Raw genomic sequence first — 27,626 nt, 5'->3', positions numbered from 1 at the left:
AACTTAGGCTATGTGCCCACGATGCAGAAATGAAGCAGAAAATTTCTGCAGCGTTTCTGCATGCTTTTGGCAGTCAAGAGACGCGTTTTTGACACGTTCTTGCAGCGTTTTTACATGCGGACTTGACTTGCGTTTTTCAAGTGCATTGGGACCTCAAATCCGCATGCAGAAACGCACAAATAATGGACATGCTGCAGACTTTTCTGCAAGGAAAACCCGCTGCGGAAAATTCCGCAGCATGGGCACAGAACATGCAGATTTTCATTGGGGATCATGGGGCACGGATTACCAAGCGTTTTTAAAGCGTTTCTGCTGCAGAAATTCCGCATAAAAAATGCTTGAAAAACGCATAGTGGGTACACAGCCTTAGTGGGCTGTACATTGGTTTAGTTCATAAATTCAGTCAGGAAAACTAGAAACCGGTGTGTGCTAGAGATTTCTGAAATCTCAGCTTTTACTGGTACAGTGAAAAGCAGCTTTTAATTTGCATGAAAAACCATAAAAAGAAATGGCTGTATGTGAACATAGCCTTATGCGATTGTTAATATTCAGCTTTTTTGTAGCTTAATTATGCAAATTAAAAGCTACTTTTTACAATACCAATACCTTAAGTTATGTTCACAAATAGCATTGTTTTTTTACTGTGTTTATGCAAAAGGTTTTTTTTTTATTTATTTTTTTACAGTACCAGCTAGAGCGGAGATTTCAGAAATCTCATGCACACCTTTTACCTGAATTTGAGAACTACAGCATGTCAATTCTTTCTGCTTTGTTCACCCATAAAAACCAGTAAGTGAAAAAATGCATAAAAAAATAACTAAGTTTATTAGACATGTACTGTAGACAAATCACACATGTAATCAGTCACCGAAAAACACTGCAAAGAAATGTGACTAACACTGCAAAATGGGCATTTTGAAAGTACTGTATTTTTTGGACTATAAGACGCACTGCACTTTTTCCCCCCAAATTTGGGAGGAGAATGGGGGGGTTGCATCGCATGGTCCGAACCTAGAGCTTACCTGATCGTTGCGGTGGTGGTGGAGCAGGATCGCAGGGCCCTCCATTCCCACCCTCCTTCAGGAACTCGGCGGCAGCAGCAGAAGAGGTGAGATGCTGTGAGCCGGTGTCTGCCTAGGGGGCCGCGGCCGGTGTCTGCCTAGGGGGCCGCGGCCGGTGTCTGCCTAGGGGTGTCACAGCTTCAGGAAAATGGCCGCGCACACTGGAAAGCCACGTGTCAAAGAGAAAAGAAAAGGGTGGGCACTGCTTAAAATGAACGCAACGGGGTGCTGCAGTAACCAAACAAGGTTAAGGCATATTAAGAGGAGAGCAAGACACAGGATATAAGAACTGTGCACACCCAAGATATAAAAATACAGGACTGTGTATAGCTGAACCCACGCCTGGGAAGGCTCTGCACCAGTCAGGCTCTGAGCGGCCCAGCGAGCCCGTTGCCCACGGCAACTGTTGCGTATGGACTTCTGTTAACCCGCTGCGAACCGGAGGACTTTGTTTACCCGAGAGTTTCTGAAATAAAAGCTGTTTGGACTTGCTTGGGTCACTGCCTCAGTTACTGCACCGTGTGAACACCACCGCCTTACACATGACATTTACATTATAAAAACCCTGATGAAGCTGCGGCTTAGCAGCGTTACGCGTCCTCACTACCAGCAGGTAATTATCCCAATTCATTTTCTCTATTATATCTAGATTAAAGACATGACTATCAAGGGAGTTTCTCATTGTTGCCTATAGCTATTTTCACTACCCTGTTTATATTCTAAATGTCATGACACCTTGGCAGTCATATTTGCCCTGTACCTTGGGATATTTGATTGATCATGTCTAACTTACCTGCGGTTTGAAGGGGGTTTACTGATTTTGGCTATCACACCGGCACCCCTTTTTTGCAACTGTGTAGTGCAATGTTTTGCCTATTTTTAAATGCGTCTGCGGTCATTTGTATAATTTTGCTAAATAAAGTTTATTTTGATACACTTAAAAACGCATGTTAGAAGGCCTGCCATGTTCCCCAATGATAATCTGCATGTGATGTGCACATGCTGCGGAAATTTCCGCTGCGGATCATCATTGCGGAAAAATCCGCAGCACTACTGATTATTTTGCGTAATCGTAGCGTTTTCGCCGCCATTGACTTGCATTGAATCGCTTAATATCCGCATGACTACATGTGCACATGCGGATATTATGTGGTTCAATGTGCGGATGGTACCCGGGTCTGAAGAGGACGAGACTCTCATCCAGAGCCGGGTACCATAGTACCTGTAAAAGATTTTAAAATAAAAAATAAACATACTTACCTTCTGACGTCAGCGGTCGCGTGACCTGTCACATGACTAAATGATGTCACCGCAGGCCCTTTTAAACCATTGCAAGCTGCCGGGGAGACCGGGGGCCATCAGAAGGGGAGTATAATGTTTTTTGTAACCATTCTTTTTAACTATTAACTTGGTCACACTATATAAATCCATGCCGGTTGCATGGATTTATATAGTGTGACCAAGTTGTCAAGCACTTTCCAAGTGATGCTAAAATCGCTTGGAAAGAGCTTGATAACCCGCATGCAGAAATGCAAGTGAAGAACGCTTCACATCCGCATGTCCCTGGCAGAAAACGCATGTACAATCCGCATGTACAAGCCGCATGCGTTTTTTTCTGCCAGGGAGATGCAGAAACGCTCAGGGAGCATTTCTGCATCATGGGCACATAGCCCAACACTGGAAAACCGCGAACGCCGCTCTGCCACGCCGCTCACCAGCCCCCAGCCAGCTCTTCTGCTGCAGCCACCAGGTTCCTTAGGGAGGGAATGGAGGGCCCTGTGATCCTGCTCCACCACCACCGCAACTCCCTACTGCAGGAGCACCGGCTTCCTGAAGGACCCCGCCTCCTGTGACCCTCGCACCACCATCCCCCACGTAAGATACCGTATCTATTCAGACTATAAGACGAACGCATATCTTACAAAAAATATTTTTACCTATATTCCACCGATGAGTCTTATGGTCCGGTGCATCTTAGAGTCCGAAAAATACAGTAGTTTTTCTTTTTTTTTTTTTTTTTTTTTTTTTACTGCCAAGAGAGCAGACTTTTTCCTGCAGCCAAATCAGCGTTTGAACATAGTCTTTCTCTTTTACACAAAAGTAATATATAATAATATATGTTGGGGAGGCAGAATAATAGTCAAGGACATACTAAAATACATCCTTGTAACTGATGACTATATTATGTTCTATTGAAGCTAAAGCTATTCAGAGACCTAAGAATCAAGGCTAACCCCTTAAGGGCTGGGAGATTTTTTGCTTTTCCGCCCTTTACTCAAAAAGACGTAATTTTTTTTTTTTTTTTTTTTTTCAGTTGATATAGCCGTGTGGAGCCTTGTTTTTTGGGAGGATGAGTTGTACTTTTGAATGACAGTATCCATTTGATCATATGATGTACTGGAAAGCAGGAAAAAAAATCCAAGTGTAACAAAATAGCAACAAAAAAAAAAGCGCAATTCTGCAACAGTGTTTGGGGGTTTTAATTCACATTGGTTTTTTACCGTAAAAGAGACATGGCAATATGATTCTCCAAGTCAATACGGTTATTGTGATTATAAAAAGGCACAAATTTTGTGTTAAGTAATGATAAGCTAAATTCTGAAATTTGTAAAGGGGGAAAAAAATTTGTGCTCGGGTCCCTTATTTCTGAGAGGGGTAAGCGCCTTGATCCAAAGTTTTTATTGACATCAATTTGGGGTATACACTGACGAGCAGAGAGCTTAATCTGCACATGCGCCGCCCCCAGTGGCTGGTTTCCTGGTGTTGGGCTTAAGAAAAATAAAGAACTCTGCTCCTCTCTCAGACATTTTCTTGTAGCCCAGGGCCCCCAGCCTCACAGCGCCAGGACACCTCCTGCCAGCATGGGGCAAGCAGCATTCCTGCCACTGCCAGCTTCCTACAACAGCGACCCTGCTCCACCGTCATCCAGTAAGCTACCGTAAATTCGGACTATTAGACAGACCCCCATTTTATTACAATTTTTTATTTTTTTATTTACATACACAAAATTTGGGGTGCATCTTATGGTGTGGTGCGTCTTGTAGTCCACAAAATAAGGTATATTTGTTGATAATTTTTTTTAAATGTTTTCATATTGTGAGCTATAAGGGGTACTAAAAGATAGGTATAGAATTATTTTTTCCAATGATTTGTCTTTTTTTCTATATGAATAATCAATATTTAAATGTTTAATCCCTTTATTTTTTAATCCGTTTTTAATGATTTTACTTTCGCTCTTAAAATTCTTTTCTCTAGAACATATACTTTGCTTGTAAAAAATTACCAATATTGGGGGTGTGCCCTAGGCTCGGTGAAGACAGGAAGTGTGCTTCTGCAACTCCTGCTCCTAGACCCCTATAAAAGTGATTTTGACTCCCTTTTGGGATCGGATCACCCACCCCAAAGCATCCCAACACATCCTAGACCAGGTGGAAGCTGAAAACCCTGGATCTTATCCCCCACCAGAGGAAGGTGGACCGCTTGATCTCCCAAGGCCTCTGCCTGAGGTAAGGCGGCGGGGAGAGCTGGCCCGAATACAGAGAGCGAGAGCATCTCAGAGAGGAAGAGGGTGCATTCCTGCATAATTCGGTCCTGCACGGTGAAGGACCGAATTATGCTGACCGGAACATTCGCACGAGGTGAGAGACTTTATCTCCCTCCCCCTCCCAGGCTAGAGTATATGAAAATAACAGACACTTGCTGCATTTAGAACACCAATTCTAAAAGTTACACTGCCATCTCTTGTTTTTCTCTTTTGGAAGCAAAGACAACATTTCCAATGGCAACAGCGCCATCTTCTGTCCATTAGTGGATATACAGTTTTAAAAATCCATTAATACTACTCTTCATTCTTAACTATTATCCTACCCTGGGAAATAAAGTTTAACACAGACTCTTATTAAAGGAGGAACACCCACTCCAATGTAAAATTAAGTAGCTAAGGACATCTTTCTCCTTAACAAAAGGAGATCACCTACTATACTAGAGATGCTAGCATGAACTGATGTGTGATTAGGTGGTGATATTTTAACATACAAGCTCATAAGCAACAATTTCAAAATGGGTAAAACAAATAAGGAGCGTGTAAAAGACTCTGAGAACAATTTAAATTTCTTGTAAACAGGGAGAACTGAAAAAGAAACTTTCCACCGCCCCAAAATCTTCTATAAAATCAGCCTCCCATATATCAACCCAAGCCTCAGCAGCTGACACTGATTCTAGCAAAGAAGATTCGGACTCTGATTCCAATTCAACTACTCCAACGCCAATCTCCAGATCCTTTCTAAAAAAAGACTCTGGCGTAAGCAATGCAACCACTGCTACAAGAATTGTCTGGTGTAAGGTCAGAGCTCAAGCAAATAAGCCAGAGAGTTGAATCCCTTGAATCGACCCAAACAGACCAAGTTGACTTCTCTGAAACCCTAAAAAACCAAATACTCCAACATAGGCAGCAATTGAACTCAGCTATGCTTGCTATAGAAGATCAAGAAAATAGGAGCAGGAACAAGAATCTAAGAAAAAAAGGGGTCCGAGAGTCATTTGCTCCTGATACTTTGAAGAAAGTTACCAAAGAAATCTTCACCTCCATAGTTGGTGCAGAAAGGGTGGACTCCATCATCATTAAGAGAGTCCACGGGGCCCATAGCGCCCTCTACTCTAGCAAAGAGCCGAAAAATCAAACCCTTACTAGATGCTTTACATGCAAATAAGCTGACTTAGAGGTGGCTTTTCCCGTTTGACCTGGCCATAATGAAGGAAGGCAAACAAATTTTCATACGCACACCTGAATATCTCCAAGCTTCATGGGATATCCTGGGAATTCATCAAATGGAAGTTCCTTCCTGGATGCCACTAGATGCAACAATACAAAATGCAAAAATAATAAAATATTACTGGGGGTCTGCTATAAGCCACCAAATATAACAGAGGAGAATGAGAATCTGCTATTAGGACAAATAGACAAAGTAGCAAAACATAATGAAGTGATTGTTATGGGGGACTTCAACTACCCGGATATTGACTGGGAAACAGAAACCTGTAGATCTCAGAAAGGAAAAAGGTTCTTGACAAATATTAAGGATAATTATCTCTCCCAACTAGTGCAGGAACCAACGAGAGGGAAGGCCGTGTTGGACTTAATATTGACTAATAGGCCTGATAGAATAACTGAGGTACAGATAGGGGGGCACCTAGGTAATAGCGACCATAATATTATCAATTTCAAAATGCCCTTCAGTAGGGTTATCAATAAGGGAACAACTAAAACATTAAACTTTAGGAGGGCGAAGTTTGATCAGCTGAAAGAAAACCTTCAACTTATAGACTGGGACAAAGTACTTAATCAATGGAATACGAATAGTAAATGGGAAACCTTCAAAAGGATTCTGAATACTCAGTGCGAGAGGTATATACCGTATGGGAATAAAAGGGCCAGAAATAAGAGGAAACCAATATGGTTGAACAAGAACGTAAAAGGGGCGTTAAATAGCAAAAAAGAGGCATTCAAGAGATTAAAACAGGAAAACAGTAAGGAGGCACTAATGTGTTACAAGGAAAAAACGAGAACCTGCAAAAAAACAAATAAAAATAGCGAAGGAGGAAACAGAGACGTATTGCTAGGGAAAGTAGATCAAATCCAAAACTGTTCTTTACGTATATAAATAGTAAAAGGATTAAATCGGATAATATTGGACCGATAAAAAGTGATGAAGGCAAAATCATAGAGAAAGATGAGGATAAAGCTAATCTATTAAATACATTTTTTTCGTCAACTTTCACAAAGGAAAAAGAACTAACAGGCGAAATGAGAAGTGACAAGCTTAATCCTCCACTAAGTATGACAAATCTAACCCAAGCTGGGGTACAGAAACGCCTCAGCAACATTAAAATAACCAAATCACCAGGACCTGATGGCATACACCCACGGGTACTAAGGGAACTAAGTAATGTGATAGACAGACCGTTATATCTTATATTTAAGGACTCTGTTGAGACTGGGTCTGTACCACTTGATTGGCGACAGGCGAATGTAGTGCCAATATTCAAAAAGGGAGCGAAAAGTGACGCCGGAAACTATCGGCCGGTGAGTCTGACGTCCGTTGTGGGCAAAATTTTTGAAAGCTTCATTAAAGAGGCAATTACGGAGCATCTTGATGCTAATAATCTATTAACCCCGAACCAACATGGATTCATGAGGAATCGCTCCTGCCAAACAAACCTGATTGACTTCTACGAGGAGGTTAGCTCTCGAGTAGATCAGGGGGAACCAGTGGATGTCGTGTATCTCTACTTCTCAAAAGCGTTCGATAGCGTGCCACATAATAGGTTGGTATACAAAATGAGAATGATGGGGCTGGGGAAAAATGTCTGCAAGTGGGTAGCTAACTGGCTAAAGGATAGAAGGCAGAGGGTGGTTATAAATGGAATATACTCAGATTGGGTAAGCGTCACTAGTGGGGTACCACAGGGGTCTGTACTAGGCCCAATGTTATTTAATATCTTTATTAACGACAGTCAACGGGATAAATAGTAAAATATCAATATTTGCAGATGACACAAAGTTATGTAAAACAATTAATACAAAAGAGGACAGTGCGGACCTACAGAGGGATTTGGATAAGCTGGGTAGGTGGAGCATTAAATGGCAAATGAGGTTTAACGAGGAGAAATGTAAGGTCATACATATGGGAAGGAAAAATGGAAGTCACCAGTACTCACTGAATGGGAAATCATTGGGGAATTCAGAGATGGAGAAGGACTTGGGTATCTTGATTGATAGCAAACTAAATTGGAGTGCCCAAAGTCAGGCGGCTGCTGTAAGGGCAAACAGGGTAATGGGATGTATCAGAAGAGGTATAGCTGCAAAGGAGGAGAACATTGTTCTTCCACTGTACAAAGCACTGGTCAGACCACACTTGGAATACTGTGCTCAGTTATGGGCCCCAATATATAGAAAGGATAGAAATGAGCTTGAAAAGTTACAAAGGAGGGCAACAAAATTAATAAGGGGAATGGAGGGACTGCAATACCCAGAGAGGTTGGCAAAACTAGGACTATTCAGCCTGGAAAAGAGAAGGTTGAGGGGGGACATAATAAATGTGTACAAATATGTTAGGGGACAGTATAGAGACCTTGCCCGGGATTTGTTCAAAAGGAGGGATATTACGGTAACAAGAGGGCACTCACTAAGACTGGAAGAGAAAAGGTTTCAGCACCAGCATAGGAAGGGGTTCTTTACGGTAAGAGCAGTGAGAATATGGAATTCACTGAGTGAGGAGACGGTAATGTCGGATTCACTAAACCAGTTCAAGCGGGGACTGGATGCATTTCTAGATACCAGGCAGATTTCTGCATATACTTTAAATAGAATAAAATAGTAGGTTGATACAGGGATTTATTCTGACTGCTGGTTTCAGAGTCGGGAGGGAATTTTTCCTCAGGTGAAGATTGGCCAAATCATTTGGGGTTTTTGCCCTCCTCTGGATCAACTTTAGCAATTACAGAACTAACAGGTCGAACTTGATGGACGCAAGTCTTTATTCGGCTTTACTAACTATGTAACTATATACTCTTCCTCATCTCCAGAGGCCTGAAAAATGATCGTTGCAGGGGAAGAGCCCCTCTCCCAGAGCCAGAAGACAACCAACTAGACACCTCCCCCCGTGAAAGCCAGGGCCTTCTGAATTCTCTTAGCCTTTGCCTTTAGCTTTATGGACCAATCTGATCCGGTTCATCAAACTTCTTCTTTTCTTCAAATTATGTTTATTACATTTTTAAGGGAAGGGTTACAACACACACATAAGGAAATATAAATAGAAATAGTATATGTAACAAGCAAAATAGGATGAAAAGGGAAGGGATAATCAGCTGACATGTTCTCAGTTCACCGCCGGTGCCCCCACTTTACTGGCGGTGATGGCCTGGGGCGTACTAATACGCCCCAGGTTTTAAAGGGGTTAATGTGCTTCTGATAAGATTTGGTTCAGGTGATCATCTAATGTAACGAGGGAAAGTATAAAAAAAACAGTGCTGTGGTCTTAATTATCTTGCAATAGGACAAGCTGGATGGCCAAACAAGTGCTAGGAATAGCCCAAAAGTAATTTGAATGAAAAAATTAATTTTCAACTCCTTTGGCATGGTTAAAAGTTAAGTCTTGAGCGAGGAAAAGAAGGGCTCAATTCTGGCTTTACTAGAAGACTGATACAGTGAGCGTCATGTTGCCTCCATCCTTAAAATTTCGAAGACGGCACTCCATTACAACAAGGTCAAGAAGCAGACATTGGGGACAACAAAGCTACAGACCGGCAGAGGGCGAAAGCAACTCTCCACTGACCAGGATGACCGTCATCTTATTCGAATGTCACTCAGCAACCTCAGGATGACATCAAGTGACCTACAAAAGGAATGGCAAATGGCAGCTGGGGTGAAGTGCACGGCAAGAACAGTTTGGAACAGGTTCCTAGAGCAAGGCCTCAAGACATGTAAAGCTAGAAAAATGCCTTTCATCAATGAGAAGCAAAAGAGAGCCAGGCTGAAGTTTTCCAAAGACCATAAGGATTGGACCATAAAGGACTGGAGTAAGGTAATCTTCTCTGATGAGTCTAATTTTCAGATTTGCCCAAGACCTGGTCGTCTAATGGTTAGACGGAGACCTGGAGAGGCATACAAGCCACAATGTCTTGCACCCACTGGGAGATTTGGTGGAGGATCGGTGATGATCTGGGGATGCTTCAGCAAGGCTTGAATTTGACAGGTTAATCTTTGCGAAGGACAAATGAATCAAGCCGCATACAAGGTTATCCTTGAAAAACACTTGCTTCCTTCTGCTCAGGCAATGTTCCCCAACTCTGAAGACTGTTTTTTCCAGCAGGACAATGCCCCATGCCACACAGCTAGGTCAATAAATGTGTGGATGAAGGAGCACAACATCAAGACCCTGTCATGGCCAGTCCAACCTCTAGACTTGAACCCCATTGAAAACCTCTGGAATGTAATCAAGAGGAAGATGGGATAGTCACAAGCCATCAAACAAAGAAGAACTGCTTACATTTTGTGCCAGGAGTGGCATAAGGTCACCCAATAGCAGTGTGAAAGGCTGGTGGAAAGCATGCCAAGACACATGAAAGCTGTGATTAAAAATCATGGTTATTCCACCAAATATTGATTTCTGAACTCTTCCTGAGTTAAAACATGAGTATTGTTGCTTCTAAATGAATAAGAACTTGCTTTCTTTGCATTATTTGAGGTCTGAAAGCAGTTTCTTTTTTTTTATTATTTTGATGATCTCATTTGCTGCAAATAAACACATTTTTAGCTTTGAATTTCGGAGACAACTTGTCAGTAGTTCATAGAATAAAAACAAACAATGTACATTTTACTCGAAAATATACCTATAAAGAGAAAAATTAAAGAAAATAAATTGTGCAGTGGTCTCTTAAATATATACTGCTCTGGCAAAAATAAGGGTTATATAGCAAACACAATTGTTACTATGTGTAATCTGTATGCTCCAAATCAAGGCCAATCCATATGGATATCAAAGACCCTATAGACATTGAGCTTGTTCAAAGAGGGACTCAATAGTAGTTGGGGATCTGAACACCCCTTTAAACCCTCCGGTAATCATGCCCTCTGGTTTAAGCTCATGGTCTCAAAAAACACTTAGGAAAATTCACCTCTTTGAATTCCTTACAGTTAACGGATGTGTGGAGACTCTTGAATCCCTCAACAAAAGACTAAACTTTTCTCCCATGCACATTCCACCTACCAAAGAATAGACTACCTCTTCCTCCAAAGTTCTTACATGTCACTAATCAAATCCACCTCAATATGGTCCATAACTATCTGATCGTGCACCAATCTTCTTAGAACTCTCAATATCCTCCTCTCCCATATCGGTAACTACTTTGGAGGCTGAATGAAACTCTTAAATAATGAAGGAAATGTTCCAAAAATATCAAAGACTTTAGATTTATATTTTCTAGAAAACTCAAGATTCAGGTCCCCCCCCACCCCAGTGATCTGGGAAGCACATAAGGCAGTTATTCGAGGGGAGTTGATTACTTTAAACTCCCATTTAAAATAGTTCAGAGATAAAAAGTCTCTTCTCTACTTCAAATTAGTGTATTAGGAAGAACACACAAAAAAATCTCTAGCAAAAAAGGCCAAGAACGATCTCCCAAGCTTGAGAAACCAACTTAAAGATGTCCTGAATATTAATTCAGCTCAACTTTTGCAGAGGTGTAAGCAAAAAATTTACCTTTCATGGTAATAAAGGGGGCAAACTTACTTCTTCCCTTCTGAAGAACACTCATTTATTAAAAAGATGGGTACTAAAGAATGTATCTTAGTAGATAAGTGGGAGATGTCTGTTGTCTTTTTTAAAACCCTTTACCAGGACCTCTAGAACCTAGATACCCCTCACTCCATGTGAGACCCGATGATAGCTACCATTAAAATAAAAGTTCCTCGATCCCTTATTACTCCCCGCTCTCAAACCAGAAGACGTCCAAAAATTAACTTTGCATGTTAAACCACAAGAGATAATGGAGGGGTTAAAAACCACCCCTAAAGGGTAGTCTCCAGGCCCGGACGGCTTTCCTATCAGTTACTACAAAAACCTTATTAAATCCTTACTTCCCCATCTTGTAGAATTGTTTAATTCCCTACTAGAAGGTAGTGTTCCAGCCAGATAAATGTTGGAGGCACACATTTCAATTGTTCCTAAAGAGGGAAAAGGATCCCACTCAATGCAGCAGTTAACGCCCAATTTCATTATTGAATACTGACAAAGCTATGGTCAAAAATCCTTGCTAGAAGATTGGAAGACTTTCTCCCATATATAATCCATCGAGATTAAGCTGGTTTTGTCAGGGGTCGGGAGAGGAAAGACAATTCGCTCAAAATAATACAAGCCATCTCATATGCTAAGAAAAGTGGGGTCCCGTTGACCTTACTCTCAACAGACGCCGGAAAGGTATTCGACAGGGTAAGCTGTCGATTTTTGGCGTATGTCTTAGATCGGTTTGCTTTTCCGACAAAGTTTGTGGAAGCCACTCTCTCTCTTTACTCTTCCCCATCTGCAAAAATTAGGATAAATGGTATGCTAACACAAAGCTTTGATACTTGGAATGGGACGAGGCAGGGGTGCCCCCTTTCACCCTCTCTCTATCTTTCTTATGGAAACACTTCTACAGAGTATCAGACAGGATCCTGATATTCAGTGCATTAGAATTTACGACACTGAACTACTGATGGCCATCTTTGCGGATGACTTGCTCCTCATGTTATCGAACCCTAAAAAGGAGATTCCCAAACTTCTACACATTTTTCAATTTGGAGAATTATCCAATTTTAAAATTAATTTAGAAAAATCTTGAGGTCCTTAATATCTCTACACTCTTTTCTGACATAAAACACTTACAGAAAACTATCCTTTAACTGGCCCTCAGACAGCATGAAATACTTAGAGGTTTATATTACAAATGACCCAGACTCCTTATAATGGAAATAAATTTTACCTCAGAGAAAATCTAAACTCGCTTCAAAACATATGATTATCCACTTTTGTCTTGAATAAGCAGGAAACGTGGTAAAAACATATGTTCTCCCTAAAATCGCTTACCATCTAAATATGCTTCCCATACACCTCCCATTATCCTTCTTCGCTTCAATCAAGCAGGTTATGTCCCAATATATATGCAAGTATAAAAAACCAAGACTACCGCACAAAATTCTGGCCTTGCCAAATAACCAAGGAGGTGTTGGCCTCCCAGACATCATGACTTATTATAAAGCAATATACTTGAACAGATGGCTTAGGCTGGCAAACGCTTCCAAAACTAGAGATAACTGATGAGTACCTGCGTCTCGGAAAAATAACCTCAAATACATTTGGACCAATGTGACTCCTCCTCCAGAGACACTAAGTAATGATATTACTTTTACTTCTCTCGCTGTTAAGCGTAACCTAGATAAAGAATTGTCAGTCAACTTGTCTCCCTCAGCCCAAGCCCCCATATCCACTATCCCATAATTTCTAGATCCTAACTCAGATCCATACAATCTATGGTCGGGACTACCTAGCTACACAATCAAACATTTCCTTGCCAATAAAATATTTATGGTAGATGGCTGGGCAGTCGGCGCTTCAATACAAGCCAGCAATTTCCTTCAACGCAATCATGTATCTCATATTTTCTCAACGTTCAAATCGAATTTCTCTTGTCCCAATAAGTGGTCTTGGCTAGACATGTTTATCAAACTCCTGCTCCCATTTTCAAAGGTGTATCAAGGATATATAACCAGCTGATTACTCCATCGACCCCTCAAAAACCTACTTTCATACACTTGGGAAAAAAAAGCTGCATATCTCCCTATCAGAAGAGGAGGTCGAATCTGTTCTATCCAACCCACATGGTTTTTCCAAATGCACACTTTTACAAGAAAACTCCTATAAAATCCTGACGCATGTGTACAGAACTGCGGAGCTCGTGCATCATTTCAGTTTAACTGATTCCAATCTCTGTTGGAGATGCTAAGCGCACATACGGAATATGTCCCACATTTTTAGGTTTTGCCCTAAGATTAAATCATTTTGGTCTGAGATAGGAACGACTCTGAAAGACTTAGGTCTGATAAAACACACCAACGCCGAAAGAAGTCCTATCGTCCTGCCCGACAGAACACTTAAAGCTCAGAAAACGTGATCTACTCCCATTTCTGCTAGGAGCTGCAAAACATTTAATCCCCATACACTGTCAACAGGAATCTCCCCCTACACACTCTGGAGTGGATGAAAAAAGTTAACATGATTCGTTGCTTTGAGGAATTCACCAGTCGGGAATCTTTTACGCATCCTCAATTTCTTAAAATTTGGAGCCTCTGGAATCCTGATTAATCAGTCTAGATAAATTACTGTTACAATTTAGGGACAGATATTCTCAGATTAACTGAACTTTAATTTGGCCCCTTCCCCAATAGGGGCAAAGAGTCCACATTCTTCTTTTTCACTGGCCCTTCCATCTTAGAAGATTGGCTTAAATACAAAGCTTGTCTTATTATAACAGACTTTATCTTAAGTTTTAATTAGATCCTCCACTTCTAGGTATTATGTTGATGTTTTAATTGTTATTGTCTTTGTCCTGTTTTTGTATACAGCATGATTGAATTGTATTGTATTGAATTGTATTGAATACAATACAATAGTAATGAATTGAATTGTGATGCATTATGTAACAAGTTGTTTCAATCCTACTTTGCATACAAGTATTAGTGGTATTTCTATATTGATCTTGAATCCTACTTAATTCGTTCTAAATAAAGAATTGTTAAAAAAATTTACAAACACGGTATTGCTTTTAAAGTATGATCAAGATGAAAACTGTCCACACGTAATACAGTGTTACCACTGACAAGTTTATGGAACGTTTCAGTGTGGATAACCCCCAATTTCAGATCACCTTTCAGCTTAATGTAAAAAAACTGGATTTTTTTTAGAAGATGTAGATAAAAATTTAAATTAAATGAATTAAATTAGAATTAAAATATTTAACAAAGTTCGGTATGGTCGCCATATTATGAGGATATCGAGGATATACCGATCATATCAAACCAAATCGAACTTGTAAGGATTATCATCAGTATAAACAAAAAAAAGTTTCCCCATCATGAAACAAAAAAAAAAATTGCCATAGAAGGTGAAAAACTGGACCCCATTGGCACCCCTTTTATGTAAATAAAATCATGAGATAAATGCATATTCTCCACGCTAACACTCCATGCTAACTTGTCCAGTCTTTAATACGGTACTAGTGTCCTTTATAAAATATGGTGTTATTTGCGCTTAAGGGCATAGATGGTCATTCACCCACTGACACCTGTCAGAAGGATTGTGCTTAGTAAACCACATACACTGTCAGGTGGGAGTCGTTACACTGAGTAAAATGATACCTTTGTTGATGAAATCCGTCCAGTGGTTCTTTTTAATCTTTATTTTCATTTCTGCCATAAGGATATGCTCGTCCTTTGGGGAGGGGCTTTATGTGATGCTCTGCTTATGTATTCCTATCTTTGGCCTTCTGACAGATACTGCCTGTGTAATTAGTGTGACAAACCCTACATTTACATGCACCAAAATAGCCCCCGCATGTGCAGTAGCATCTCTCGGTTGCCAAAAGATTCTACTGCGCATGCACGGACGCCATTTTGCTTTATGAAAAGGAATTTGGGTGCAGCAATATGGCGCCGCGCATACGCAGTAGCATCTCTCGGCAACCGAGAAATGGTACTGCGCAAGCGCAGGCCATATTGCGGTAGGCACATTTCTCTTTCCTCTAGCAAAATGGTGCCCGAGCAGTAGCATCTATCGCTTGCCGATAGATGCTACTGCGCAAGCGCCACTAGTGGCGACATTTTGCTAGAGGAAAAGAAAATGGGCATGAGCAGCTGACAGTGTCTGTAGTTTACTTAGCACAATCCTGCTGAAAGGTTCCCTTTAAATCTGGTTCAGAAACAAGACCTCCTAGAGGTACCAAGGGAAGAAGAAAAAAGGGGCTTCTATTTCCCCCTTTTCTTGATAAATGAAGGCAGATGGTACCTTCATAAATGGCATCAATTTAAATGGTCTAAACAAATTCCTGATACCGTATTTTTAGGACTATAAGACGCACCTAGGTTTTAGAGGAGAAAAATAGAAGAAAAAAATTAAAGCAAAAAAATGTGGTCATGATGCACTGTTAGGTAAAGTGCCCACGATGCAGAAATGCTGCATATTTTTCCACATCTCCCTGGCAGGAAAAACGCATGCGGATTTTACATGCGCTTTTCCTGCCAGGTAGAAGCGTTTATCAAGCGTTTTTGCATGCAGGTTATCAAGCGCTTTTCCAAGCGATTTTAGCATCACTTGGAAAAGTTCTTGACAACTTGGTCACACTATATAAAGCCATGCAACCGTCATGGATTTATATAGTGTGACCAAGTTAATAGTTAAAAAAATAATAATAAAAATGGTAAAAAATAAAAGATTATACTTATCTTCCGATGGCCCCCGATGTTTTCTCCGCTACGACCACAGACAGGAGCGCAGTTCCACAGCTGCTCTCTCACTGACGTGCAGAGCTGGAGCTGCCGACCCCAGGCAGGGGCGCCGCTCAGTCGTATCCAGATCTTCAACAGGTAAGCCAGTCTAAGGTTCTCCCATCAAGGACCCTCCGGTACGCTCGTCATCAGGGCCGCAGGCTGGTACAAAACAGTAGCCGGAAACATATTAGAAGACATGGGTCTCCGCTACTTCTTTTTTCACCGGCGTGGGTCTTAGGGCGCGATTTCCTGGATAGCGTCCCGCGCAACCAGGATGTGCGGCTGCCAGGCCACCATAAGGTAATGGTGCGGCTGCTGCTGACGCCCGTCTAAAGGAACAGGCCCCCTTGGACCCACCATGGCGCTTCCAGGTCCCTGGAGCCGGCCGCAGAAGAGATTGTGCCTTGTTGGAAACCGAAAGGTCCTGGTCTGGGAGTAATCTTCTCTTCTTTCTTCTGCCGCCGTTTTAACAAGGTTCCCCCTCAAGGACAGGAAACCAACTGAGGTGGTGGAGAGGCGCCGCCCTTTTATTCTGTAGGTTTCCTGTCCTGGAAGGGTGGATCCCCTCTCTCTTTGTGGCGCTGTCATGGGTGATAGGAAAAAAAAGGATACATTTTAGGAAAAGAACATCTCGCTAACCACTAAGCATGGGGGTGCATCAATCATGCTTTGGGGTTGTGTTGCAGCCAATGGCATAGGGAACATTTCACGGATATAGGGAAGAATGGATTCAATTAAATTTCAACAACCTCTTGATGCAAACATAACACCATCTATAAAAAAGCTGAAGTTGCAAAGAGGATTGCTTCTACAAATGGATAATTATCCTAACACATCAAAATCCACACGCTGAAGGTTTTACAATGGCCCTCACAGTCCCCTGATCTGATCATTGAAAATCTGTGTCTCACAGAATGGGAATTATTTTCCAAGGAAGAATGGATGAAAATCCATCAAACAAGAATTGTAAGACTCTTGGCAGACTACAAGAAGCGTTTACAAGGTCTGATACTTTCAAAAAAGGGGTGCTACTAGGTACTAACCATGCAGAGTGACGAAACTTTTGCATCAGTCCATTTTCCCTTTTGTTATTTTGAAAATGTAAAAGATTTAAAAAAAAATGTTGGGACTAAAATACAAAGGAAGTGTGTCATCTTTACCTTTAGGCCTTTTAGAGATCATTTCATCTTCAACTTGCTTAACTGTTCACAACAGTAATTTTAACTAGGGGTGCCCAAACTTTTACACGACACTGTATATATACACACTCATTAACATCCTTCAGAATTCATTTACATTCCGTGTTTGGAATAGATTAAAATTTTGACTTGGGGTAAAATTTAGTCCCTTAGATAGTACTTCAGTTTGCTCTGTAAACTTAGTGGAAAATGTTAAATTGTTAGTTACACTTGCTAAGGTTACATTTTCAGTTTCACCCTGAAGTTGACATCTTCAGAGTTTAAAAAGTAGGTTTTTTTAACTCTTGTTCATTTAGCGTTAATAGTTGTTTATTTTTATAAATTTGTCATAACACTGAGGCAAACAACTATTTAAACAAATTAAATATTAAAATTTACACTCCTTTCACAAACAAAAAAATTAAGAGGGGAACAGCAGAGTGTAACCCTTAATCCCCCTCCACATAGTGTAGTCTATCAGTGGTTAACAGACAAACGAGTAAGATTGATTTACAGACAAACAGCGGTCTATTGTAGTGCTTTTTAGTTAATGTTAATTTGTTTAACTTTCAGGTGCATACATAAAAAGATTTTTGAAGTTACCCACACTAGAGCAAGCGTAGAGTTGACCATGTGAAAAACACAGGCTCTTCAAATTAACAGAGCAACTTTGCATGTTAAAGAAGTTGTCCACTACCTTTTATAATGCTCCCAATGTATTTCACCTGTGGAGAGAAGATTTTCTTTTAAATACTTTGCGTTATGTTTATTGCCTGTGAGCTGCGCTATCGCTGACTGCTCACAAGTCCACGTGACCCCGGCTGCAGCCGGCTCTTGATTCCGCTGATGTCAAGTGAGGAGTGACTCAGTGACGTGCTCCCCGCGGTGGAAGCTGGGCTGTGGGCAGGGTTTCCGATTGTACCCTTGCAATTATGTCACGGGGGTGCCGATAGGAGGGAAGAGGACGCCCCCTCCGTCTCCTGCCTTCTAGATGCTGGGGCCAATGCCACGTGGATTTACAACATAAAAAATTCACTGCACATGCACATTTACTGAAAAGAACATAAGGATGCAATATTTTCCTTTGTGATAAAAAAAAAAAAAAAAAATCAGATAAAACGGGTTGTGCGGTTGTAATAGATTAAGAAATATGAAGCAAGTATATAATATTTTAAATAACAGAACAAATAGAAGATTACCACGTAATCCAATGGATACATGCAAAAAAAATACTATTAAATTTAAGAGGGGATTGTCAGGAATTCTTTTGGCTTCTACAGTTTGACCACTAGTAGCCGCTATTGTTCACTTTAATAATTGTTCTGCAGTTTCACTCCTTACCACTGGAGGTTGCTGTTGTGTTCTAAAATTGCCCTTTTCCAAGATGGCGGGCTCTGAATCTATGGAATCCATCGTGTTTCCTGTTTGGGCCTACTTAAAGTTGCATGGGTCTCTCACTCATTGCTTGAGTCTCTTCAGCTGAATTGCGGCTTCCATTAGTTGCCATTATGTGAATTGTTATTGCATTTACATTTGTCTATTCAGAATATTATTGTCATGTTGTGTATGCTTTATGAATTATTTATTATTCATTGCACTACATTTATTATCTTATGCTCGTCACCTGCATTGTTTGCAACTTCCTCTGCAGCACTGATTTGAGCTCCACCTATTATTTTTGCTCATTTATTGCAAGTCTGTATGTTTTAGGTTTTTTTTTTTTCAATAAAGAACAATTTTTAATTATTTCCTGTTGGATGTGCAAGTGGATTTCCCTTTTCTTTTTCATTGGTTCTCTTAATGAAGTGTTAAGTCAGTGGGTGAATGACCATCTATGCCCACTGACTAGGGGGGCAGTGCTAGATCTAATATTAACCAACAGGCCAGACCGCATATTAAATATACGAGTTGGGGGTCACTTGGGTAATAGTGATCACAAAATAATAAGTTTTCATATATCCTTTAATAAGATGTGTAATAGAGGGGTTACAAGGACACTAAACTTCAGGAAGGCAAATTTCCAACGGTTGAGAGATGATCTTAGTGCAATAAACTGGGATGATATCCTGAGACATAAAACTACACAAAGCAAATGGGAGATATTTATTAGCATCCTGAATAGGACCTGTGCACAATATATACCCCATGGGAATAAACATGCTAGAAATAGGAGGAAACCACTATGGCTAAATAGAGCTGTAAGGGGCGCAATAAGTGACAAAAAGAAAGCATTTAGAGAACTAAAGCAAGTAGGTAGTGATGAGGCATTAAATAAAAACAGAAAATTAAATAAATTCTGTAAAAAACAAATCAAGGCAGCAAAGATTGAGGCAGAGAGAATCATTGCCAGAGAAAGTAAAAATAATCCCAAGATATTCTTTAACTACATAAATAGTAAAAAACTAAAAAATGATAGTGTTGGCCCCCTTAAAAACAGTCTGGGTGAAATGGTGGATGAGGATGAGGAAAAAGTCAATATGCTAAATGATTTTTTTTCAACAGTATTTACACAAGAAAACAGCATGACAGAAAATATGATTAGTGATAACAAAAATTCTCCATTAAATGTCACTTGCTTAACCCAGCAGGAAGTATGGCGGCGTCTAAAAAACACTAGAGTTGACAAATCCCCGGGCCCGGACAGGATACACCCGCGAGTACTGCAGGAATTAAGTAACGTCATAGATAGACCATTACTTTTAATCTTTAAAGATTCCATAATAACAGGGTCTGTACCACAGGACTGGCGCATAGCAAATGTGGTGCCAATATTCAAAAAGGGGACAAAAACCGAACTTGGAAATTATAGGCCAGTAAACTTAACCTCTACTGTGGGTAAAATCCTGGAGGGCTATACTAGAGTATCTGAAGAAGAATAAACTCATGACCCAATATCAACATGGGTTTACGAGGGACCGTTCCTGTCAGACTAATCTGATCAGTTTTTATGAAAAGGTAAGTTCCGGACTGGACCAAGGAAATGCAGTGGATGTTGTGTATATGGACTTTTCAAAAGCTTTTGATACGGTTCCACACAAAAGGTTGATACATAAAATGAGAACAATGGGGATAGGGGAAAATATATTTATGTGGGTTAAGAACTGGCTCAGTGATAGGAAACAAAGGGTGGTTATTAATGGAAAACACTCAGACTGGGTCTCGGTTAACAGTGGGGTACCATCTTTTTAACATTTATTAATGACCTTGTAGGGGGCATACAGAGTAGTATTTCAATATTTGCAGATAACACTAAACTCTGCAGGGTAATCAATACAGAGGAGGACAATTTTATATTACAGGAGGATCTATGTAAACTAGAAGCTTGGGCTGATAAATGGCAAATGAGCTTTAATGGGGATAAATGTAAGGTAATGCACTTGGGCAGAGGAAATAAAATGTATAATTATATGCTTAATTGTAAAACACTGGGCAAAACTGTAACTGAAAAAAACCTGGGTGTATTGGTGGACGACAAGCTCATGTTTGGTGGCCAGTGTCAGGCAGCTGCTGCAAAAGGCAAATAAAATAATGGGATGCATTAAAAGAGGCATAGATGCTCATGAGGAGAACATAATTTTACCTCTATACCATTCACAAGTGCGACCACACTTAGAATACTGTGTACAGTTCTGGTCTCCGGTGTATAAGAAAGACATAGCTGAACTAGAGCGGGTGCAGAGAAGAGCGACCAAGGTTATTAGAGGACTGGGGGGTCTGCAATACCAAGACAGGTTATTACACTTGGGGGGTTATTTAGTTTGGAAAAATGAAGGCTTAGGGGTGATCTTATTACTATGTACAAGTATATGAGGGGACAGTACAAAGACCTTTCTACTGATCTTTTTACTCTGAGGCCAGAGACGGGGACAAGGGGGCATCTTCTACGGCTGGAGGAAAGAAGGTTTAATCATAATCACAGATGGGGATTCTTTACTGTAAGAGCAGTGAAACTATGGAACTCTCTGCCGCATGATGTTGTAATGAGTGATTCACTACTAAATTTAAGAAGGGCCTGGATGCCTTTCTTTAAGAGTATAATATTATAGGTACCACAGGTATCATTTTAATCAATGCAGCAGCCCCAACATGATAATGCCTGTAGTTTACTTAAAATCTTGCTGACATGTTCCCTTTAAGTGGGTTCTACCTGCTACAATTTTGTAAAACATTTGGACAGTAACTGCAACCTAGGCACACTGGAGTTCAGAAGGAGCAGGGCTCTTGAATTTGGGAAAGCAGATTTATTTATTCGGTGTGGGAGGGGGCGCATCATGTCGCTCCAGAAATGGTGCTACCAACGTGGAAACCCTTCATATTCAGTTCACAAACAGGTCACTTGAACAAGCGTTTTGCTGTCTACATAAAAGTGTGATTATTGGGAAACCAGCAATTCTAGAATTGGCAAGATGCACCTTTACGCTCTTCTCCCCATACAGAACACCTGTGTACAGGATATCAGAAGATATAGCTCAACAACTGCTGATATGTATTGCCACATTTACTTTTGTAGCCAAGGTGTCATTGTGTATTCTCTTGCAAAATTGAAATACATTTTACAGGTTACAATACCTATAAATAAAGCATGTATGTATACAAATTTAAAACAGAAGTTACCTGCAACTTTATCACGTATTAGCTTGGCAGATTCCACCTCACCGATGCTACTGAAAAGGCTGCGTAGCTCATCCTGTGTCATGTTCTGAGGCAAGTAGTTCACAATTAGGTTAGTTCTGCCAATGTCATCCCTGCATACATCATCCATATGATCTTCATAACCGTTAGACATCTTAAATTACCTGTCAATATTAAAATAAGGTTTATACATACATACACACATTATTTGCAAACATATACGTGTATTTAAATACACAGCGTGTGAAATAAGTATTGAACAAGTCAATTTTTTAAGTAAATATATTTCTAAATATGTTATTGACAAGAAATTCTCAAAAGAGGTCGGTAAAAACCCAATCAATCCATACAGGCAAATAAATCAAACTATAGTTGTCCACAAATGAAATTATGTTTAATAATCAAAAATGACAGAAAAAAAAAAGGCATTAAACACGCTTACTGACATTTCATTAATACTTCGTACAAAAGCCTTTGTTGGTGATGACATTAGGACGTCTCCTGTATGGATAAACTAGTCGCATGCATTCAATTTCAAGGAACCAATGCAATTTTCCTCTGTTTTTAATTCTTTTGAGATTTTGTTCTCTGGTAATAGTGTGTTAGAGAATGCAAAATGTGAAGAAAAGGAAGAAAGAAAAAAGAAAACACACTTTAGTGTTTTCTTATAAATTTTTTTAAGTTTTGAAGAAGAAAAAAAAAAGGAAATTTCTGTGTTGCAGGTCTTTACATTTTTCTTCATAACTCAGGTTAAAACCAAGATAGAGAAATGGAAAAAAATACCATTCCACTCAGAACTGTTCAGGCTTTCAGATACATCACAAGGGTATCTTTGTTAATATTTTACCTATGGGGACTCAAACGCAATATTATGAAAAGCATTTCCAAAAAAAATTATGATATAAAATTATCAAAAAATTCACATGTGCCTCCTATGCTCCTAGCGACATCTGTACCAAAATTCAAGTTGGGATCTCAAAGGGATCATACTTCAAAAAAGAACTTCATGAACAGTGTCAATCTGAAAATCTTGAATTCAGATCTGTTCAGCTTGTGATCTGAAAGTGTATGGTCTATATTCTCCAAATAAAATAAAAAAATAATAAAATTCTCACTACATGTCCTGATCTTATACCAGGTAAATCAATAGATAGGTTTATAGTGGATACAGTGAAAGGTTTTACGATAGTGATGAAATGAGCCGAACTATACCAGGGAAGAAAGATTGTCTATTAAAGTGAAATAAATAAACTTCTGTCAAGATAGGATTTTCAAAATAGTCTGCCCTGAGACCTAATTTTTAAGATCTCTCCACATGTGTTCAATGGGATTTAGATCTGGATTAATTGCTGGCCACTACAAAAAATACCCATAAATGGATGGAAACAAAGCGCTGGAGAGTTCTGAAGAATGTTTGGGGTTATTGTCCTGCTGGAAGACCCATGACCTGAGACGCAAATCCAGCTTTCTGACACTGGGCACTACACTGGGACCCAAAGTGCTTTTGTAATCTTCAGATTTCACGATGCTTTGCACAGGTCAAGGCACCCAGTGCCAGTGGCAGCAAAACAACCCCAAAACAACTTTGAACCTCCACCATATTTAACTGTAGGCCTCATTTCATTTTTTTGGTAAATAGAATGATGTGCTTTACCAAAAAACTCTACCTTGGTCTCATCTGTCCACTAGACTCTTTCCCAGAAGGATTTTAGCTTACTCACATATATTTTGGCAAACAGCAGTCTAACTTTTTAGGTCCCTGTGTCAGCAGAGAATTCCTCCTGGGTCTCCTGCCATAATGTTTCATTTCAGTCAAATGTCGACAGATAGTCCACCCTGACACTGATGCACCCTGAGCCTGCAGCTTGAATTTCTTTGGAACTTGATTGAGGCTGCTTATCCACCATCCGGAATATCCTGCATTGCAACCTTTAAATTTTTCCTCTGTCGTCCATGTCCAGGAAGATTAGCTACAGTGCCATGGGTTATAAACTTCTGCATTATGTTGCACACCTAAGACAAAGGAAAATAAAGATATCTGGAGATGGACTTGTAACCTTGAGAGATTGTTGATATTGTTCAACAATTTGGGTTCTCAAGTCCTCAGACAGTTCTCTTCCTGGTCTCCATGCTTAGTGCGGTGCACACAGACAATGCAAAGATTGTGTCAACCTCTCCCCTTTTTATATTGCCCACACCTGTTACTTGCCACAGGTGAATTTGAACTAGCATCATATGCTTGAAACAAAGTTTTTAACCACTATTTTAGAAAGGTGCCAACAATTTTGTCTGGCCAATTTTTGGGGGTTTCTGTGAAATTATGTCCAATTTGCCTTTTTTTCCTGGGGTTTTTTTTTGTGTTGTTCCAATACACACACAGGAAATAAAAGTGTATAACAAAACATGTGTAACTGCAAAAAATTTCTGGGAGAAATTTTTTCATTTTCTGGAACAATTTCAAGGGTGCCAACACTTTAAGCCATGACTGTATTTTCATTATTATGAGTCTGGGACATGTAATTTAATTGTGGTGAGGCCTATTTTTCAGCACTGAATTAATATGGACAGATGGATGACAGTATATATGCCATGTTTCCTATCTAAGGAAAGCTAAAATCATGATAGATAATATGGAATTAGTATCTCCCCCCTAGGACCTACAGGTGAGCAGATATACTGAAAAGTTGGGCTCTCAAATTTTATGAGCTCATCAAAAGGAGGCATGTGTGAGTGAATTATCTGATTAAAGCAAGTTTTGAATTATGAATCAGTTTGTCCTGGAAGATACAGCTCACTGTAGCTCTGTACAGTTTTCAAAGGAGAGCTTCCCTCCGCTAAGATCTGCGTCATTTCTGTAACACCAGGTCTAGTACTTTTCCCTTATCTTATTTTATGCAACTGTATATACTGAATTTTTGTAAAAATAATGTGCATGTATATTATTATTATTATTACCGTATATTCCGGCGTATAAGACGACTTTTGAAGACTGAAAAATCTTCTGTCTAGTCTGGGGTCGTCTTATACGCCGGTAATGCTTTTGAACTTTCAGAAATTGACATGCGGGGATACTCTGGGGGTGTTAATAAGCTGCCATGGCCGTATCCCTGCCATGTCGGAGTTAATATAAGGTGGAGGGAGTTAAAATACGGTGGCGGTAGGTCCAGACGGTCAGCGCTTCTGTGCTGAAACGGACACATCGCTGCGTATTCCCAGCTCCGGACACAGCGCAGGGCTTCTGTGCCGACAGCTTTCACTTGTCACAGAAGCGCTGCGCTGTGTCCGGAGCTGGGAAGTTCGCATCGCTTCTGTGACAATATAGGAAAAGCCGGCAATTCAGCAGCGGCATAAGCCGGCACCCGACAATTTAGAATAGAAATAGAGCTTCACACATAGATTAGATAGATAGAAACATGTCAGTCACATATATATGAAGCACAGTGACAGTATTGCTTACTGTACTTGTCATTTAGTGTAAAGGATTTATTAAAACAAATAATAGTGTTTTCATGCACCGTCTCTTTAAAAAAGCCGGCCGGCAATTCAGCATCTGTACCCGACAATTTATAACAGACAGAATAGAGCTTCACACATAGATTAGATAGATAGAAACATGTCAGTCACATATATATGAAGTACAGTGACAGTGCTGGTTACTGTACTTGTCATCTAGTGTTAAAATAACGGATTTATTAAAAAAAAAATTGGCGTGGGGTTCCCCTTAATTTTAGTCTCTAGCGGAGGTTAAGCAGACAGCTGGGGCAAATGTTTGAAGCCTGGGAAGGGGGTAATACCCACGGAGCTTCCCAGGCTACTAATAGCCCCCAGCTGAATACCTAGCCTTTACTAGCTATTAAAATGGGGGATCCCAAAAAAATGACGTGGGGTCCCCCCTATTTTAATAGCTAGCAAAGGCTAGGCAGACAGCTGGAGGCTGATATTAATAGCCCAGGAAGGGTGCCATGAATATTGGCCCCCTCCCAGGCTAGAAACACCAGCCGTCAGCCGCCCCAGAAATGGCGCATCCATAGGATGCGCCAAATCTGGCACTTAGCCTCGCTCTTCCCACTGCCCTGTAGCGGTGGCAGTGGGGTAATAGGGCTGGGGTTGATGTCAGCTGGCATTATAAGCTGACATCAAGCCCAGGTTAGTAATGGAGAGGCGTCTATAAGACACCCCCATTACTAACCCCATAGTCAAAGTTAAAAAAAACACAAACACCCAGAATAAAGTCCTTTAATTGAAATAAAGACACAATCCTTTATTGTTCTAAATTAAACCACACTTACCATCACGCCCATTCCAGCTGAAGCCAACGATCTCCTGCAATAAAAGAAAAATAATAAAGCAACCTCATCCTTACCTCTCCATGGTTCCCACGACAGCTTCAGCTCTGCTACATCGAGATGACAGGCTGGACCGCAGCAGAACGCTGCCATCCAGCCTGTCATCCCGCAGACACTGAGAAGCGCAGGCATGCTTGCGCTCCTCAGTGTCTGGCTGTGACGGCATCCAGATGAGCCGACAATGAACTCAGCTCACCTCCTGGACGTCCGTCACTGACAGCGTGGGAAACTTCTACTGCGCATGCGGGGAGCAGGAGAATTTTCCCACGCTGTCAGTGACGTGCATGAGGTGAGCCGAGTTCATTGGACATGATCTCGGCTCATCTGGATGCCGTCACAGTCCGACACTGAGGAGCACAAGCATGCCTGCGCTTCTCAGTGTCTGCCGCATGGCAAGCTGAACGGCAGCGTTCTGCTGCGGTGCAGCCTGTCATGTGAATGTAGCAGAGCTGGACCGGTCCTGGGAACCATGGAGAGGTAAGGATGAGGTTGCTTTATTATTTTACTTTTATTGCAGGAGATCGTTGGCTTCAGCCGAAATGGGCGTGATGGCAAGTATGGTTTAATTTAGAACATTAAAAAATTGTGTCTTTATTTCAATTAAAGGACTTTATTCTGGGTGTTGTGTTTTTTTTAATTACTTTACTAGAAATTCATGGTGTTCATGTCTAATATTGGCGTGACCCCATGAATTTCGGGCTTAGGGCCAGCTGATAATGCCAAGCTGGCCTTAACCCCTTTATTACCCAGTGAGCCACCGCACCAGGGCCCTGGATGAGTTGGGTACAGCGCCAGAAGATGGCGCTTCTATGAACGCGCCATTTTCCGGGGTGGCTGCGGACTGCAATTTGCAGCGGGTGGGGCCCAGAAAGCTTGGGCCTCCCTGCGCTGCAGATTCCAGTCCCCAGCTGTCTAGTTGTACCTGGCTGGACACAAAAATAGGGCGAAGCCCCACGTATTTTTTTTTTTAATTATTTCATGAAATAATTAAAAAAAAAAGGGCTTCCCTATATTGTTGTGTCCGGCCAGGTACAAATAGGCAGCTGGTGGTTGGGGGCAGCCCGTTCCTGCCTGCTGTACCTGGCTGGACACAAAAATATGGCGAAGCCCCACGTCAACATTTTTGGGAAAAATTAATTACAAAATTAATAATTTAGGGACTGCATCTTTATTAACCCCTCAATTGTCATTTAGTGTTAAAATAAAGGATTTTTTAAAAAGAAAATTAGCGTGGGATCCACCATCATTATAGTCTCTAGCGGAGGTTAAGCAGACGGCTGGGGCAGATGTTTGAAGTCTGGGAAGAGGGTAATACCCACGGAGCTTCCCA

The 27,626-nt window shown here is 40.7% G+C and overlaps 1 protein-coding gene across 1 annotated transcript in view; it reads right to left on the bottom strand.

Annotated features, from left to right (window-relative positions):
* The window catches only part of ELAVL1 (ELAV like RNA binding protein 1), a 176,703-nt gene that overhangs the window by 120,419 nt on the left and 28,658 nt on the right, over nucleotides 1-27,626 (bottom strand). The window contains exon 2 of the mRNA XM_073685731.1: nucleotides 21,933-22,114. Within this exon, the coding sequence (XP_073541832.1) occupies nucleotides 21,933-22,104 (172 nt within the window). The 5' untranslated portion in view covers nucleotides 22,105-22,114. The remainder of the gene's footprint in view (nucleotides 1-21,932; nucleotides 22,115-27,626) is intronic.

This window comes from Phyllobates terribilis, unplaced genomic scaffold, assembly GCF_046119375.1.
Source record: "Phyllobates terribilis strain yellow unplaced genomic scaffold, ASM4611937v1 Scaffold_1__5_contigs__length_1240528914, whole genome shotgun sequence".
Taxonomy (NCBI): Eukaryota; Metazoa; Chordata; class Amphibia; order Anura; family Dendrobatidae; genus Phyllobates; species Phyllobates terribilis.
The sequence above is the reverse complement of the archived record's forward strand: the minus strand, read 5'-3'. Positions and strand labels throughout refer to the sequence as shown.